The following is a 15,197-nucleotide window of genomic DNA, read 5'->3' as shown; positions in this document are numbered from 1 at the left end:
ATGGACTGCAGCACGCCAGGCCTCCCTGTCCATCACCAACTCTTGGAGCTTACTAAAATTCATGTCCATGGAGTCGGTGATGCCATTCAGCATCTCATCCTCTATCGTCCACTTCTCCTCCTGCCTTCAGTCTTTCCCAGCATCAGGGTCTTTTCAAATCAGTCAGTTCTTTGCATCAGGTGGCCAAAGTATTGGAGTCTCCGCTTCAGCATCAGTCGTTCCAATGAATGTTCAGGACTGATTTCCTTTAGGATGGACTGGTTGGATCTCCTTGCAGTCCAAGGGACTCTCAAGAGTCTTCTCCAACACCACAGTTTAAAAGTGTCAATTCTTTGGCGATCAGCTTTCTTTATAGTCCAACTCTAACATCCATACATGACTACTGGAAAAACAATAGCCTTGACTAGACAGACCTTTGTTGGCAAAGTAATGTCTCTGCCTTTTAATAAGCTGCCTAGGTTGGTCATAACTTTTCTTCCAAGGAGCAAGCATCTTTTAATTTCATGGCTTCAGTCACCATCTGCAGTGATTTTGGAGCCCCCCTAAAATAAAGTCTCTGTTTCCATTGTTTCTCCATCTATTTGCCATGAAGTGATTGGACCAGATACCATGATCTTAGTTTTCTGAATGTTGAGTTTTAAGACAACTTTTTCACTCTCTTCTTTCACTTTCATCAAGAGACTGTTTAGTTCTTCTTCACTTTCTGCCATAAGGGTTGTGTCATCTGCATATCTGAGGTTATTGATATTTCTCCCAGCAATCTTGATTCCAGCTTGTGCTTCATCCAGCCCAGCGTTTCTCGTGATGTACTCTGCATATAAGTTAAATAAACAGGGTGACAATATACAGCCTTGACGTACTCCTTTTCCTATTTGGAACCAGTCCGTTGTTCCATGTCCAGTTCTAACTGTTGCTTCCTGCCTGCATACAAATTTCTCAAGAGGCAGATCAGGTAGTCTGGTATTCCCATGTCTTTCAGAATTTTCCACAGTTTATTGTGATCCACACAGTCAAAGGCTTAGGCATAGTCAATAAAGCAGCAATAGATGTTTTTCTGGAACTCTCTTGCTTTTTCCATGATCCAGCGGATGTTGGCAATTTGATCTCTGATTCCTCTGCCTTTTCTAAAACCAGCTTGAACATCAGGAAGTTCACGGTTCACATATTGCTGAAGCCTGGCTTGGAGAATTTTGATCATTACTTTACTAGCGTGTGAGATGAGTGCAATTGTGTGGTAGTTTGAGCATTCTTTGGAATTGCCTTTCTTTGGGATTGGAATGAAAACTGACCTTTTCCTGTCCTGTGGCCACTGCTGAGTTTTCCAAATTTGCTGGCATATTGAGTGCAGCACTTTCACAGCATCATCTTTCAGGATTTGAAATAGTTCAACTGGAATTCTATCACCTCCACTAGCTTTGTTCGTAGTGATGCTTTCTAAGGCCTGCTTGACTTCACATTCCAGGATGTCTGGCTCTAGGTCAGTGATCACACCATCATGATTATCTGGGTCGTGAAGATCTTTTTTGTACAGTTCTTCTGTGTATTCTTGCCATCTCTTCTTAATATCTTCTGCTTCTGTTAGGTCCATACCATTTCTGTCCTTTATCGAGCCCATCTTTGCATGAAATGTTCCTTTGGTATCTCTGATTTTCTTGAGGAGATCTCTAGTCTTTCCCATTCTGTTGTTTTCCTCTATTTCTTTGCATTGATTGCTGAAGAAGGCTTTCTTATCTCTTCTTGCTATTCTTTGGAACTCTGCATTCAGATGTTTATATCTTTCCTTTTCTCCTTTGCTTTTCACTTCTCTTCTTTTCACAGCTATTTATAAGGCCTCCCCAGACAGCCATTTTGCTTTTTTGCATTTCTTTTTCATGGGGATGGTCTTGATCCCTGTCTCCTGTACAATGTCACGAACCTCATTCCATAGTTCATCAGGCACTCTATCTATCAGATCTAGGCCCTTAAATCTATTTCTCACTTCCACTGTATAATCATAAGGGATTTGATTTAGGTCAAACCTGACTGGTCTAGTGGTTTTCCCTACTTTCTTCAATTTCAGTCTGAATTTGGCAATAAGGGGTTCATGGTCTGAGCCACAGTCAGCTCCTGGTCTTGTTTTTGCTGACTGTATAGAGCTTCTCCATCTTTGGCTGCAAAGAATAGAATCAATCTGATTTCGGTGTTGACCATCTGGTGATGTCCATGTATAGAGTCTTCTCTTGTGTTGTTGGAAGAGGGTATTTGTTATGACCAGTGCATTTTCTTGGCAAAACTCTATTAGTCTTTGCCCTGCTTCATTCCGTATTCCAAGGCCAAATTTGCCTATTACTCCAGGTGTTTCTTGACTTCCTACTTTTGCATTCCAGTCATAGAACCATTCAACTTCAGCTTCTTCAGCATTATTGGTTGGGGCATAGACTTGGATTACTGTGATACTGAATGGTTTGCCTTAGAAACAAACAGAGATCTGTCTGTTATTTTTGAGATTGCATCCAAGTACTGCATTTTGGACTCTTTCATTGACTATGATGGCTACTCCATTTCTTCTAAGGGATTCTTGCCCACAGTAGTAGACATAATGGTCATCTGAGTGAAATTCACCCATTCCATTCCATTTTAGTTCACTGATTCCTAAAATGTCAATGTTCACTCTTGCCATCTCCTGTTTGACCACTTCCAATTTGCCTTGATTCATGGACCTAACATTCCAGGTTCCTATGCAATATTGCTCTTTACAGCATTGGACTTTACTTCCATCACCAGTCACATCCACAACTGGGTGTTGTTTTTGCTTTGGCTCTGTCTCTTCATTCTTCCTGGAGTTATTTCTCCACTGATCTCCCGTAGCATATTGGGCACCTACCGACCTGGGGAGTTCATCTTTCAGTGTCCTATCTTTTTGCCTTTTCATACTGTTCATGGGGTTCTCAAGGCAAGAATACTGAAGTGATTTGCCATTCCCTTCTCCAGTGGACCACATTTTGTCAGAACACTCCACCATGACCTGTCTGTTTTGGATGGCCCTACACAGCATGGTCATAGTTTCACTGAGTTAGACAAGGCTGTGGTCCACGTGATCAGTTTGGTTAGTTTTCTGTGATTGTGGTTTTCAGTCTATCTGCCCTCTGATGGAGAAGGATAAGAGGCTTATGGAAGTGTCCTGATGGGAGAGACTGACTGAGAGGGAAACTGGGTCTTATTTAAATGGGCAGGGCCATGCTGAGTAAATCTTTAATCCAATTTTCTGTTGATGGGCGTGGCTGTGTTCTCTCCCTATTGTTTGACCTGAGGGCAAACTATGGTGGAGGTAATGAAGATAATGCGGACCTCCTTCAAAAGGTCCCATGCACGCACTTCCGCACTGAGTGCCCCCAACCCTGCAGCAGGCTCCCGCTGACCCATGCCTCTGCGAGAGACTCCTGAATACTCATGGGCAAGTCTGTCTGGGTCAGTCTCATGTGGGGTCACGGTTCCTTTCTTCTGGGTCCTGGTACACACAAGGTTCTGTTTCTGTCCTCCCAGAGTCTGTTTCCCTAGCCCTATGTAAGTTCTGGCAGCTCTATGGTGGGTTAATGGCAACCTCCTCTAAGAGGGCTTATGCCATACCCAGGTCTACTGCACCCAGAGCCCCTGCCCCCAGCAGTCCACTGCTGACCCGTACCTCCACAGAAGACAACCAAACACAGTTCTGTCTCAGTCTCTGCGGGGTCTTGGGTCCTGGTGTGGACAAGGTATTTTTGAGCCCTCTGAGCGTCTCTGGTGGGTATGGGGTTTGATTCTAAAGGCAATTTCACCCCTCCTACCATCTTGCTGGGGCTTCTCCTTTGCTCCTGGACGTGGGTTATCTCCTCACAGCTGCTCCAGGGTCACACAGCTGCCTATATGGTCTCCTATAATCTCTTTAACGGAGAAGGCAATGGCACCCCACTCCAGTACTCTTGCCTGGAAAATCCCATGGATGGAGGAGCCTGGTAGGCTCCAGTCCATGTGGTCGCTAAGAGTCAGGCACGACTGAGCGACTGCACCTTTACTTTTCACTTTCATGCATTGGAGAAGGAAATGGCAGCCCACTCCAGTATTCTTGCCTGGAGAATCCCAGGGACAGAGGAGCCTAGTGAGCTGCCCTCTATGGGGTCGCACAGAGTTGGACATGACTGAGGCGACTTAGCAGTAGCAGCAGCAGTCTCTTTAAAAGAATTCATAGAGATAGAAACATTAAAACTTTGAGAATTTTTATAAAAATGTTAAATTTTTTCTAATCATAGTTTTTTCACAGTCATTAATTCTGACCTGCATTTATGTTTCCATTTTTGCAGAATTGCCAACATGGTTTTTAAAATATATAGATTTCCGTTGCAATTTACAATGTGGCTTAAGAACATCATGTTCTTTCAGGCTAACCGCATTTAGGTTGAGCCATTGTCTGACAATGGTATTTATCAGCATAATTTGCAAACATTATGAAATTTTTAGACACAATGCCAAATTATGGTTTCAAAATAGATGTACTGGCATTGCCAGACAGAAATTCTGCAACTTCAGCCATACTGGCCATGTGGGTGCAGACTGTCCACGTTTGTTCGTATATGTGGCCTTGGTGGGCAGGCAAGCCAGCCAGACTTCTTAACAATCCTGACAAGAGTTAACATAACAAGAGAAACTGAGACTCACAACAAGCCGCTGTGTGTTTTTTTCTTTTTATAAAGAGTCAGTTAACATGTATTCATCTTTCGAGAACTGTTATTTTGTCAGCCCACAATTTGATTTCTATGATAAACCTGAAGATTTTGGAAACATGTAATTCAGTTTTGTTTTTATAATATCAAAGTATTAATGTAAAATTCTACTGATAATAAAAACAGGAAGAGTTAACATATTGCTGGAAATGAAATCAGAGCAAGATACTAGTCAAGTTAAAGAGCTGTATGAAAGGAGACACTACACTACGTCCATTGAAAATGGACAGTGGTATAATTAACACCGCCTATAAGCCCATCATTGTATATTCAAAAAGCAATAACATTGTAAAGAAGATCTATGAAAACGCACTTTCAACCTAGAAGGAACTCCAAATAAAAATTTACTGGTTAGATTTTGAATTTGAACATATGCTTTTCAAGTATGAGGTTAAAAATGAGTGTATTTGTGTTGGGAGAGATTTTTGATTCAGCAGAAAGCGGAGTAAGCAAAGACTTCTGTTTCAGGTCCATTTAACCAATATTCACTGGCTCAGGAACGTGCGCTAAGCATGGTGGGCAGTAGCAGATTCTGGCTGTCAAGGAGATTACACGGCACTTGGGGAGATAAGATGCATACACACATGACCACACTGCAAAGCAGTATATGATGAGAGCCAGAAACGAGGGCAGCAAAACTCAAAAGGCTCTCAGAGGAGGGAGAAGCCAGAGGATTTGAGGAGAGGTTTTATTGTAGACCTTAAAATATGCATTGTCACAGCGAAAGATGGAGGTGGTGTGGGAAAAGGTTAGAGCTGGGAGAATCTCTGTGACTTGTGAGTTAACCAGTGTCTCCCCTCTGTGTTCACATGGAACCTGACACCCACCTGTCTTAGCAGGGGTCCCCAGTCTCTGGGATCTGAGATGCCTGGTGATCTGAGTTGGAGCTGATGTAATAATAATAGAAATAAAGTACACAATAAATGTAATGTGCTTGAATTACCCTGAAACCATCCCCTCAACCCCTGGTCCATGGAAAAATTGTCTTCCACGAAACCAGTCCCTGGTGCCAAAAGGTTGGGGACCACTGTCCTATAGCATTTACCAGAATAGATTGCAATGGTCTCTTTATCACCTTCACTAGACTGCAGTTTCCTGAAGGACAGTGAAAATCCCTTTTATTTGCAGAGCCTTTATTCTTGTATTCTTGGAGAAGACAATGGCAACCCACTCCAGTACTCTTGCCTGGAAAATCCCATGGACAGAAGAGCCTGCGAGGCTGCAGTCCGTGGGGTCGCGAAGAGTCAGACATGACTGAGCGACTTCACTTCACTCTTCTTATATTCATATCTTGCTGAAACGTATTTGTGATCCCCCTAATTAATCCTTATAGCATTTTTGCAGTTACTCCATGCATGTGTTTCCAGCTGGAGTTGAACACGGCCATACTCTGCCTTCTTGTTTCCGCTCTCCTTTTGTAAATGTGTCATCTTCATAGTATTTAGTGCCACATGTTTTGCATTTTTGTGCTTTGAGCTGGTGATCTTCCTGTTTGAAATGGCCCCTAAGCCTAATGCCAAAGTACAAGAAGACTGCCATGTGCCTTACAGAGAAAAATGTGTGTGCTGGATTGCTCGTGGGTTCAGTGTTAATGAATCAAAAAAGTATTATTAAGAAAAGTGTCTTTAAACAGAAACACACATAAAACAAGATTATACATTGATCAGTTAATGAAAGTATTCTCACCAGAGGCTCTTAGGAACAAAACTTCATATTCCCCAGAGAGCAATGATTTTTGGTATTTACAAATTCACTGCTTGCTGTGACTTTATACAATTTAACTACCTTGAGCAGCCAGAATTGAGTGTATCTGTTACTTCTGTATGCTCAGCACTTAGTGTTTAGTAGGTGGCCACAGAGTTTTATGAGCAAACACCTGAATATAGGGAATTGAGAGGAATAAACCAGCTCATTGGAAATGTTAAATACTGAGTTCAAGACTGGGGTGTGAATACCATGCAGGCAGTGGGAAGCCGTCCGAGACTGTCCCCTGGGAGTGATCTCTCAGTTGTGAACTGTTCACCAAGCAGTAATTGGATGTGTTGGCTGGTGTGATGGACAGAATGAATATCTCTGGGGCCTTGCTTGCAAGGAGATACTGCAGAAGCTCTACAATACTCTTTCAGCAGGATTAATTTCTATAGGATGGATTAGGATGGACTCCAGAGAGAAACTGGAGACACAAAACCAAGTTACTGCTGTAGCTATCTCCATATGAGGTGACAGAAACTACAGTTAGGGTGCTGGCAGGGAGAGAGAGAAGTAGGGGAGACGCTTGACTTACTGTGAAGCAAATCCACAGTATGACTCAATCCAGAGGATGAGGGAAATGGAGGAACAAGATTAAACTCTGAAGTTTGCTGCCCTTGAGTTTGTTAGTTCCTCTGTTTGCAGTTTTTGTTTTTTTTTTTTTTTTTTTTGATGTTTTCCTCATCTCAGGTAATTACTGTGTACCATGCTATCTTTTAAGTCATCTGTAATGAGGTCACAGTCCTCATCCATTGTAACTAAGCAGTTGAGGAATTGTCTAGGGTTTGGGATGACAGTTAAGGACAGTATATCTGGTTTTAGAATGAACAGTGAATTTTTATTGTTAATTGTGAAATTTTGCCTGGGGTAGGGATCCAAAGTTGAATTATCCCTCTTTATAACTGAAAATGTGTGCCATCCTAATGACTTCCACTCTAATGACAAGCTATGTCCTGCATTGTATGGCTGAATATTCCTAATGCAAATATTAGTACTGACTACATTGGTGAGAGAGTAGGACAGATTATCATTCACTATTGTTCTTTGGGAAATCACACATGAAAAAAAATAGAGACCCAGGGATCTCCATTAATTATGTTTTCAGTGGCATGTGTAAAACAGTAAGCTTTTTTAAGTTGGTAAAGTAAATCCTTCATTGTGAAGTACAGTGTATTCACCATCTTTCTTTATACTTTGTGTAAATTGAGAAATAAAAACTTTAATTTCCCTTAGCAAGACAGTGACAGAGAGCTTTAGTTTTAGAAAATTATTTAAACATGGGGTTAAAACACTTTCTCAATGTACTTTTTCTCATTAAAGATCATCTTTTAAAGAGATAGTTTATATCTTACTATAAGCTATTTGCACTTCCAATTTTTTTAAGGTTATGGAAAACTTATATCCAACTTGGAACCTTTTGAGTAATACTTTTTTTTTCCTGGCAAACTCATCTCAGATAATTAAGTAATGTAGTATTATTTTTAGTCAATTTTCAAGAAAAAAATTGAATGGCACTAAGCTAGGAGTATTTATTCTATCTGTGGCTAAGTACTACATGTATTTAACTCGAGGTTTAAAATCAAAGGAATTTTGATATTCTTTATCTTTTTCCATCTGCTCATAGTTTAGTGTATCTTTCTGAACAAAGCCATGTTTGTAAAGGATATTAAGTTTTGTTTGGCCTTCTTCTCAACTGTGAGTACTCAACAGACCTTAATGCGAGGTTATGCTCCCTGGACTGATTGATGTATAAACAGAAGACAGATGGTGTGGAGATGACTCTGATGATAATTCATTTTTCAGCTAGTCAAGAAGATATTTTGATTACAGTGTGTTTAAGTAATTATAACACAGTCTGCAATGTTAGTCTCTCTGGGAAGCAAGCACATGGAAAACAAGTTACGTGTTATTGCTGCCCAACAAAGGAGGCAGTGTGGCGTAATGATTTTAATTCCTAGTGCTAGATTAGGACTGGAGGAGTTTAAAATATGTCATGCCGTACGGTAAGTCAATTAAACATAGACCAAATAAAAAAGGTAACTGCACAGTTTTGAGGCGTAAATATTTGTCTTGGAAAGTATTTAGATGTTACTATATGAAAGAAACCAGTATTTTTGCATTCAGGCAACAGACTGTATACAGCTAATTAAAAAATTACATGGCTTGATTTTTAGTTTATGTGAATCATAATTATTATAGAGCTTGCTTTCTGCATCACGAGTGTAAAACTGAAATCAGAGAACTGACAAATCAACAGCATGTTAAGTCCCTGCTGTTGTTAAAGTTTTGGGGAAAAAAAATAGCTAAGCAAAATGTCAAAAGGAGAAAAAAATAATTAGAACTGTGTGGATAGCCATTTAAATTTTATTTTCATGTTCCAATTACAGTATATACCTCTGGGTTTTTTTTAATTGTTTGTTTCACAATAGGATAATTGATCGCTTAGATGGAGTTCGTTTGTTGTGGTCTCTGCTAAAAAACCCTCACCCGGACGTGAAGGCCAGTGCAGCTTGGGCCCTCTGTCCCTGTATCCAGAATGCAAAGGTAAGAAGAGACCGCAAGTCAGTCCATCCTAGAATCTCTAATACCATGGTGAATGATTTACCACAGGTCACCAGCTGCTTTTCACTTCTTTATGGTCAGATTTTTACCTGCGAAAAAGAATACTGAACTTTTGTGCCAAAATAATTTTTGAGCAATACCTTTTCCTGGTCAGTTTTTAGATGTCACATGAAACTGGGCTAAGATGGCCGAGCTTACCGTGTCCTACCTGGCTGGTGGGATTGAAACAAATACCGCGGGTACATCAAGGGGAAAGAAAGTACACTGTTCTTACCTCTTGGGTGAAAAGAAAAATTACATTACTGCTACTTTCAGAAGCCCAAGATAACCTCTATCTTACTTACTGCCTGATTGACTACCATGAATAATCACTAAGTTCTTTGTTACCTTGAAAAAGTCACATAATGTCATGAATTGCACTTTTCTTATCTGTTAATAAAGACTAGAGATTTCTCTCTGTCGAGTATTTTTACAGAAAGCATTTAATTCCTGTAATAAATTTAACATGCCTCTATCTTCCTAAAATTTGTGACTAGAAGTTATTGTAAAAAGTGAATTGTGATATGTACTAATATTTAGAAAAGACTTATTACAAACTGGTTAATGGACTGTTTTTTTATAACAACAAAAAAGGGAAAAAAAAAAACACCTCAAATGTCAGCCTGTAGGAAAATGAATAACAAGATGACAGCACAGTCATAATACGTCATCCAGTGCAGCAATAAAAAATGAATGTACTTCAGCAATGTCTGCATCGATATCAGTGTATCTCGTGAACACACTGACCAAAATAAAAGCAAGTTTCAGAAGCAGAGATACAGTATAATCCTACTATATAAGGTCCAAAAAATTTTTTTAAATATAAAATATAAATGATATTATTTAGGGAGCAAGAAAGAAGCCTATTGAGGAAAGGTTGCTACACATCTTTGAAGGATTTCTTTAAGGATATTCTTTAAGAAAGATCTTAATCCTCCTTAAACAATCTTTCATATCTTTAATGATCTTAATTATCTTTAAGAAAAGCTAATTGGTTTTAGAGACAAACCAAGACTGATAAGCAGAACTAACTTCAGAGGAACAGAAGAAGACAAAATTAAATCTTTAAAATTAATATCCTTTGAATGACCGAAGGGATGCTGCTAAGCCCAAAATGGCTAAATAAAAAGTATTCATAGATTAAGAAAGGGCTTTTGGAAATTAAAAATATATTTTGGAAACAATACATTTAATAAAAGAGACAAATACTACATTATGTATGGTACTGGGATATGACTGAGTAATTAATCTGGATGATAAAGTCTAGTAAACAACTAAAAATGTAAAGTAAATGTAAAAAGAAAATAGGAATTGCAAGCACACAAAAGGAAAGCAAAAGGAATAAACAGTCATTTATAAAAGGGGGAGGTGGTTTCTATAAGCTGAAGAGTTGAAGAAAGACTCTAGTCTCCAGATTGAAAGATCCATTTAGTGCCAAGTAGGGAAAATGAATTTATCTATACCTAGACACAAATTCAAATTTGGCATTTCCAGAAATTAAAGGAAAGGAAAAAGTTATATAAGAACAAGAATCAATATCATTCACAGTGAATTCTAAGGAAAATGTAACAAAAATTTTTCTGTCTTTAAAGGAAAGCATTTTTTATCCTGGAATTCTATATCCTGCAAAACTAGCACCTGAGTGAGTGTAGGGTAAGGATGGAATGAAGACATTGTTCTTTTAGAAATGTTGGGATTCAGGAAAGTTATCCTCCATGAGTCTTCTCTGAAAAAAAATTTTACTTTAGAATGTTTTCCAGCAAAACAGAAGATTATAAGAAAGAAAATAACATGAATTATAGAAATAATAATGAACAAATAAATCATTAGACTTTTTGCTAAATAAGAATTTGTATTATAATAGGGCTTTCAATTTTTATCAAATTATTGAGAAAGAATTTCTTTAAAAATAGTGGCATAAAATAAAAGCCATTAAAATAAAACATGGTATTGTCACAGTAACAGTCAGCATCTAGACCATCAAATGATTAAAAACCATGTTAGGTAGTGGAAGGTAAGAGGTAAAAGCATACCAAAGGTCTTTCCTTTTCCTGGAGAAGCTTGTTAGAGATACCGGTTAACTCTCAATCATCATTGAAAAGAGAAATTTAATATTATCATTGGTGAGGTACCATTTTTATGGATAACATTTCTATTAATGTTGTTATTACATGTTAATTACATCCTTTATTCCTATGGATTTCAACTCTAAATTTGCCTACTTATCTGTAATTGGCTTTAAAAGATTTTCTAGTGTTTTCATATTCATTATTCTTGCCCAGGATTTCTGTCCTGAATACCCAACCAGTCTTCTTTGCTAACAACCTAAACTTAACCACATTCAAACTTTAAAAACAACCCATCTTGTCTGTGTTTAAACCCTTGGCCCAAAGGACCAGTCCAGACCCAAGCCTCCATAGAGAGCTCCATTCCTCCTGAACCTCTCCTGCCTTCCACTGCCCTCCACTCCCACCAAAGACCACATGGACTATAGCCAGCCAGGCTTCTCTGTCTATGGAATTCTCCAGGCAAGAATACTGGAGTGGGTAGCCATTCCCTTCTCTAGGTTAATCCACTTAGCTATGTTCAATTTCGGAGAAGGCAATGGCACCCCACTCCAGTACTTTTGCCTAGAAAATCCCATGGACGGAGGAGCCTGGTAGGCTGCAGTCCATGAGGTCGATAGAGTCGGACACGACTGAGTGACTTCACTTTCACTTTTCACTTTCATGCACTGGAGAAGGAAATGGCAACCCTCTCCAGTGTTCTTGCCTGGAGAATCCCAGGGACGGGGAAGCCTGGTAGGCTGCCGTCTATGGGGTCGCACAGAGTCGGACATGACTGAAGCAACTTAGCAGCAGCAGCAGCATGTTCAATTTAGAATCTTCAAGTAGTATTTTGTATATTCTATTATTTGGAGGTGAATTTAAATTTTCTCAAATAAGAGTAAGTTCTGTGGGAGAATAGAGGCAGGAAACACTTTGAACATGCCGGGCATCCTGCTCACAGTGAAATAACAGAATCAGACGAGGTCCTGCCAAATATTTTGGCCCATTCTTCCTTCCCCCTCCTCCTCATGCCTCCTTGTTTCAGGTAAGTTTATGACTCAGCTTTCTAGGAAAAATTTCCTTTTATTTGGTAAGAAAGCATTTCCACATTTTTGACGTAAGATACTTTTGCAAGTCACTTTAGAATTATTAACTTATGAATCATAGGAGTTGGCATCATTTTGAAATAAATAACTTCTTTGTCTAGATTAATGGCACTGACATCAATGCGACGGAAACCAGCTATTGTCAGTTATAGCCAAGGGCAGCCCCAGTGGGAAGAAAGTAGAAGGCATGTCTTCAGACAGGTCATTTCTACTTCAGGGTCCCTGAACATCTGTCAGGCGTCGTAAAAGCTGAGCACACTACGTACGTGTCCATGTGGAGTCGATGTGGTGAGATGTCAGCTGTTGAAGACAGATGTTACCCATTTTTTATACCGTTAACAGCATATCCATGAGAACACATTTTCAGATCTATTAAGAAAATGAGATGTGAAAATTACATGTAGTGAATGGACTGCCTCTTTTCTTGCAGGGAAATATTAAAAGCTCCCTATCAGAGAATGAGTGAGGCAACAGAGTAGTTCAGTAATGAATCGTGGAATAATTGTGACAAATTAAGAGTCACCACGTAAGCTGCCACTGGACTTGCATTGTATTATGTTGTAATTAGATGTATTAACAAATTGAATGTGGGGTTTTTGTAGTACAAAATATTGACATTTTTCCCAGGAGGCCAGTGTCTCAGCTAGAAGCTTCAAATATTCCTTCATTCTGGAGGAAGCCTATATATTATAGTTTTTGATCAGTAATTGGTGATTAAAAAATGTACTAAGTGAAAGATAAATGTTTTACCAGCCTAATAATTATCTGTCCGGACCTTATATGTTTGAAAAATCAGGGTGTGAAATGTAAGTCTGTTTTATGGCCTTAAACTTTAAAGAGTATTTAAGATAGGAAATGAGCATCTTCAGTTTAAAAGCTGCTCAACTTTCTTCAGTCTCTCAAGATCTAAAGAACAGAGGCTGAACTAAAAGTGAACTAAGCATAAAAATTCACTGCATATTTTTCTAAGTAGTTTTATTTAAAAGGATTTATTTAAGACTTAAGGAAAGTTTGTTGTTGTTTCCCTGTTCAGATTACTAAAAAGGACAGAGATTGTAAGATGTGACCTCTGTAGTGATGTTATTTAGTAAAATTCATGAGCTGGAAGTCTGGCTGCAGATGAAGAGCTGTTTTGTAAAAAGTGAGAGATATTTGTAAATGGAAGTGAAAAGCTGTCCCTTTCCAGCTGAATGATCAAACACACTTTGGAGAAAAACAGTGGTTGAACAGGTGTTCAGCATTATGAACTTGTGATGTAAAGAATGCAAAAACTGAATCTGGCAAAGATCCGTGTATTAAATTCTTTGTTCTTAAGAACCAAAATTTCATGCTGCAGAAAATCAACTCAAATTTGTGCTCTGTGAACAATGAGATAATGAAAAATTACAGAATTCACATAAAGAATGTAGAATTATGTTACACCACTTACCTCAAGCATTTTTCCAGCATTGATAAGAGCATGTTTCTTTTTTAAACTATGACTGCCTTTTTTAATATTTTCTTTTTGTGAATGATGTAAGATAGTACTTAATTTTCTTAATTCTGTTCCTTTTCATTAATGACTTTTAAAAGTTTTTATTAATAAAAAGTAGAAAGTGTTAGTCACTCAGTCACGTCCGACTCTGTGCAATCCCATGGACTGTAGCCCACCAGGCTCTATTGGCCTTTTTATAAGAAATGATTCACATAATTCATATTAATTTGCAGTCACCACTTCCTTGTGAATTAGATGGGAAACAGGTATCTTATTTTGAAATAAATACTCTCTATAATTAAAACAGCTGTCACACTAGGAAGAAAACTCAACCTGTCTACCAAATCAGTAATGTATCTATGTGATCACTTGGCCTTGTAACCTTCTTAAACCCAATTTTGCTGCTTGTTTAGAAAATAATATTTGGTTGTGAATTTTTATCTCAGAGGGGAAAAAAATCTCTAGTAACTTTAAAACCAGTGGCCTCAGGATCTGCCCCAAACAGAAGCCAATTAGAAGATGTTTGAGAGCTATTCCCCAAAAGAAAGGAGAAAAAGTTAATTTCTGAGAGATTAGAATACAAGCTTGGGAAGTTTTAGCTTCCTGACTACAGGTGTGACAGAACACAGCTGATGAAACTGGGCAGGAATCTGACATCACCCTCTGTTTAACTTCAGCTGCCCAATGAGCCATGTCCAATGAGGAAGCCAGAGAGAACCTGGACAAGAAGTACATAGAGCTGTAATTTCACACTGAGACGACTGCCACAGACACGGCTTAAGGAGCTCACATTTGCCAAAGAATGTATAGCTGTCCACCATGTGCCAAAGAAGCTGCACAGGTTCTTAAAACACTGAAAAGCTGTTTAAAATGAAATCCGTGTTTGGTGGCCCACCTATCTAGGGTTATTTTCAAGTCAAACAGTTCCAAGTATGCTCCTTATCTAGTCCACGGTTTCTAAAATCCTATAAACTAAAGTGAACTGTATTACAGATATTTTTTCTTTGCGCCTGATTTTCAGCTTGGGACTTAAAGGGCCACAACAAGTGAGGGTGTGATTAAGCTTGTCTTCAGATCCCAGCTGAAAGGACCACTATCCGTGGGGCAGATGTGTTGCTTTGGATTCCCCTCCTGCCCTGCGACTGCTTCCCGTTCCAGGCTTCTCAGCCTCTGTTCTGAAGAGGGCTGCAATGAGATTGCTAGTTTAGGATGCCCCCTGCTTTGGGAGCATGGAGACTTAGCCTCTGGACCACCAGGGACATCCCCATTGAACCATTTTATTTGAAAGTACAGTTTATCTGTCCCATCACTTCATGGCAAATGGATGGGGCAAAAGTGGAAACAGTGACATATTTTATTTTCTTGGGCTCCAAAATTACTGTGCAGAGTGACTATAGCCATGAAGTTAAAAGACTCTTGCTCCTTGGAAGAAAAGCTATGACAAACCTAGAAGGCGTATTAAAAAGCAGAGACATCACTTTGC

At 39.1% G+C, this 15,197-nt stretch overlaps 1 protein-coding gene across 9 annotated transcripts in view; it reads left to right on the top strand.

Moving 5' to 3' along the window:
* The window catches only part of ARMC4 (armadillo repeat containing 4), a 162,350-nt gene that overhangs the window by 90,659 nt on the left and 56,494 nt on the right, over positions 1 to 15,197 (top strand). For 8 of the 9 annotated variants that reach the window (XM_027559715.1, XM_027559718.1, XM_027559722.1 and 5 more), the window contains one exon: positions 8,915 to 9,029. The exons of the other annotated variant lie outside the window; for it this stretch is intronic. In XM_027559715.1, coding sequence (XP_027415516.1) covers positions 8,915 to 9,029 — 115 coding nt within the window. The remainder of the gene's footprint in view (positions 1 to 8,914; positions 9,030 to 15,197) is intronic. 9 annotated transcript variants of the gene reach the window in all.

The sequence above is a fragment of the Bos indicus x Bos taurus genome, chromosome 13, assembly GCF_003369695.1.
Source record: "Bos indicus x Bos taurus breed Angus x Brahman F1 hybrid chromosome 13, Bos_hybrid_MaternalHap_v2.0, whole genome shotgun sequence".
Classification (NCBI taxonomy): domain Eukaryota; kingdom Metazoa; phylum Chordata; class Mammalia; order Artiodactyla; family Bovidae; genus Bos; species Bos indicus x Bos taurus.
The sequence above is the reverse complement of the archived record's forward strand: the minus strand, read 5'-3'. Positions and strand labels throughout refer to the sequence as shown.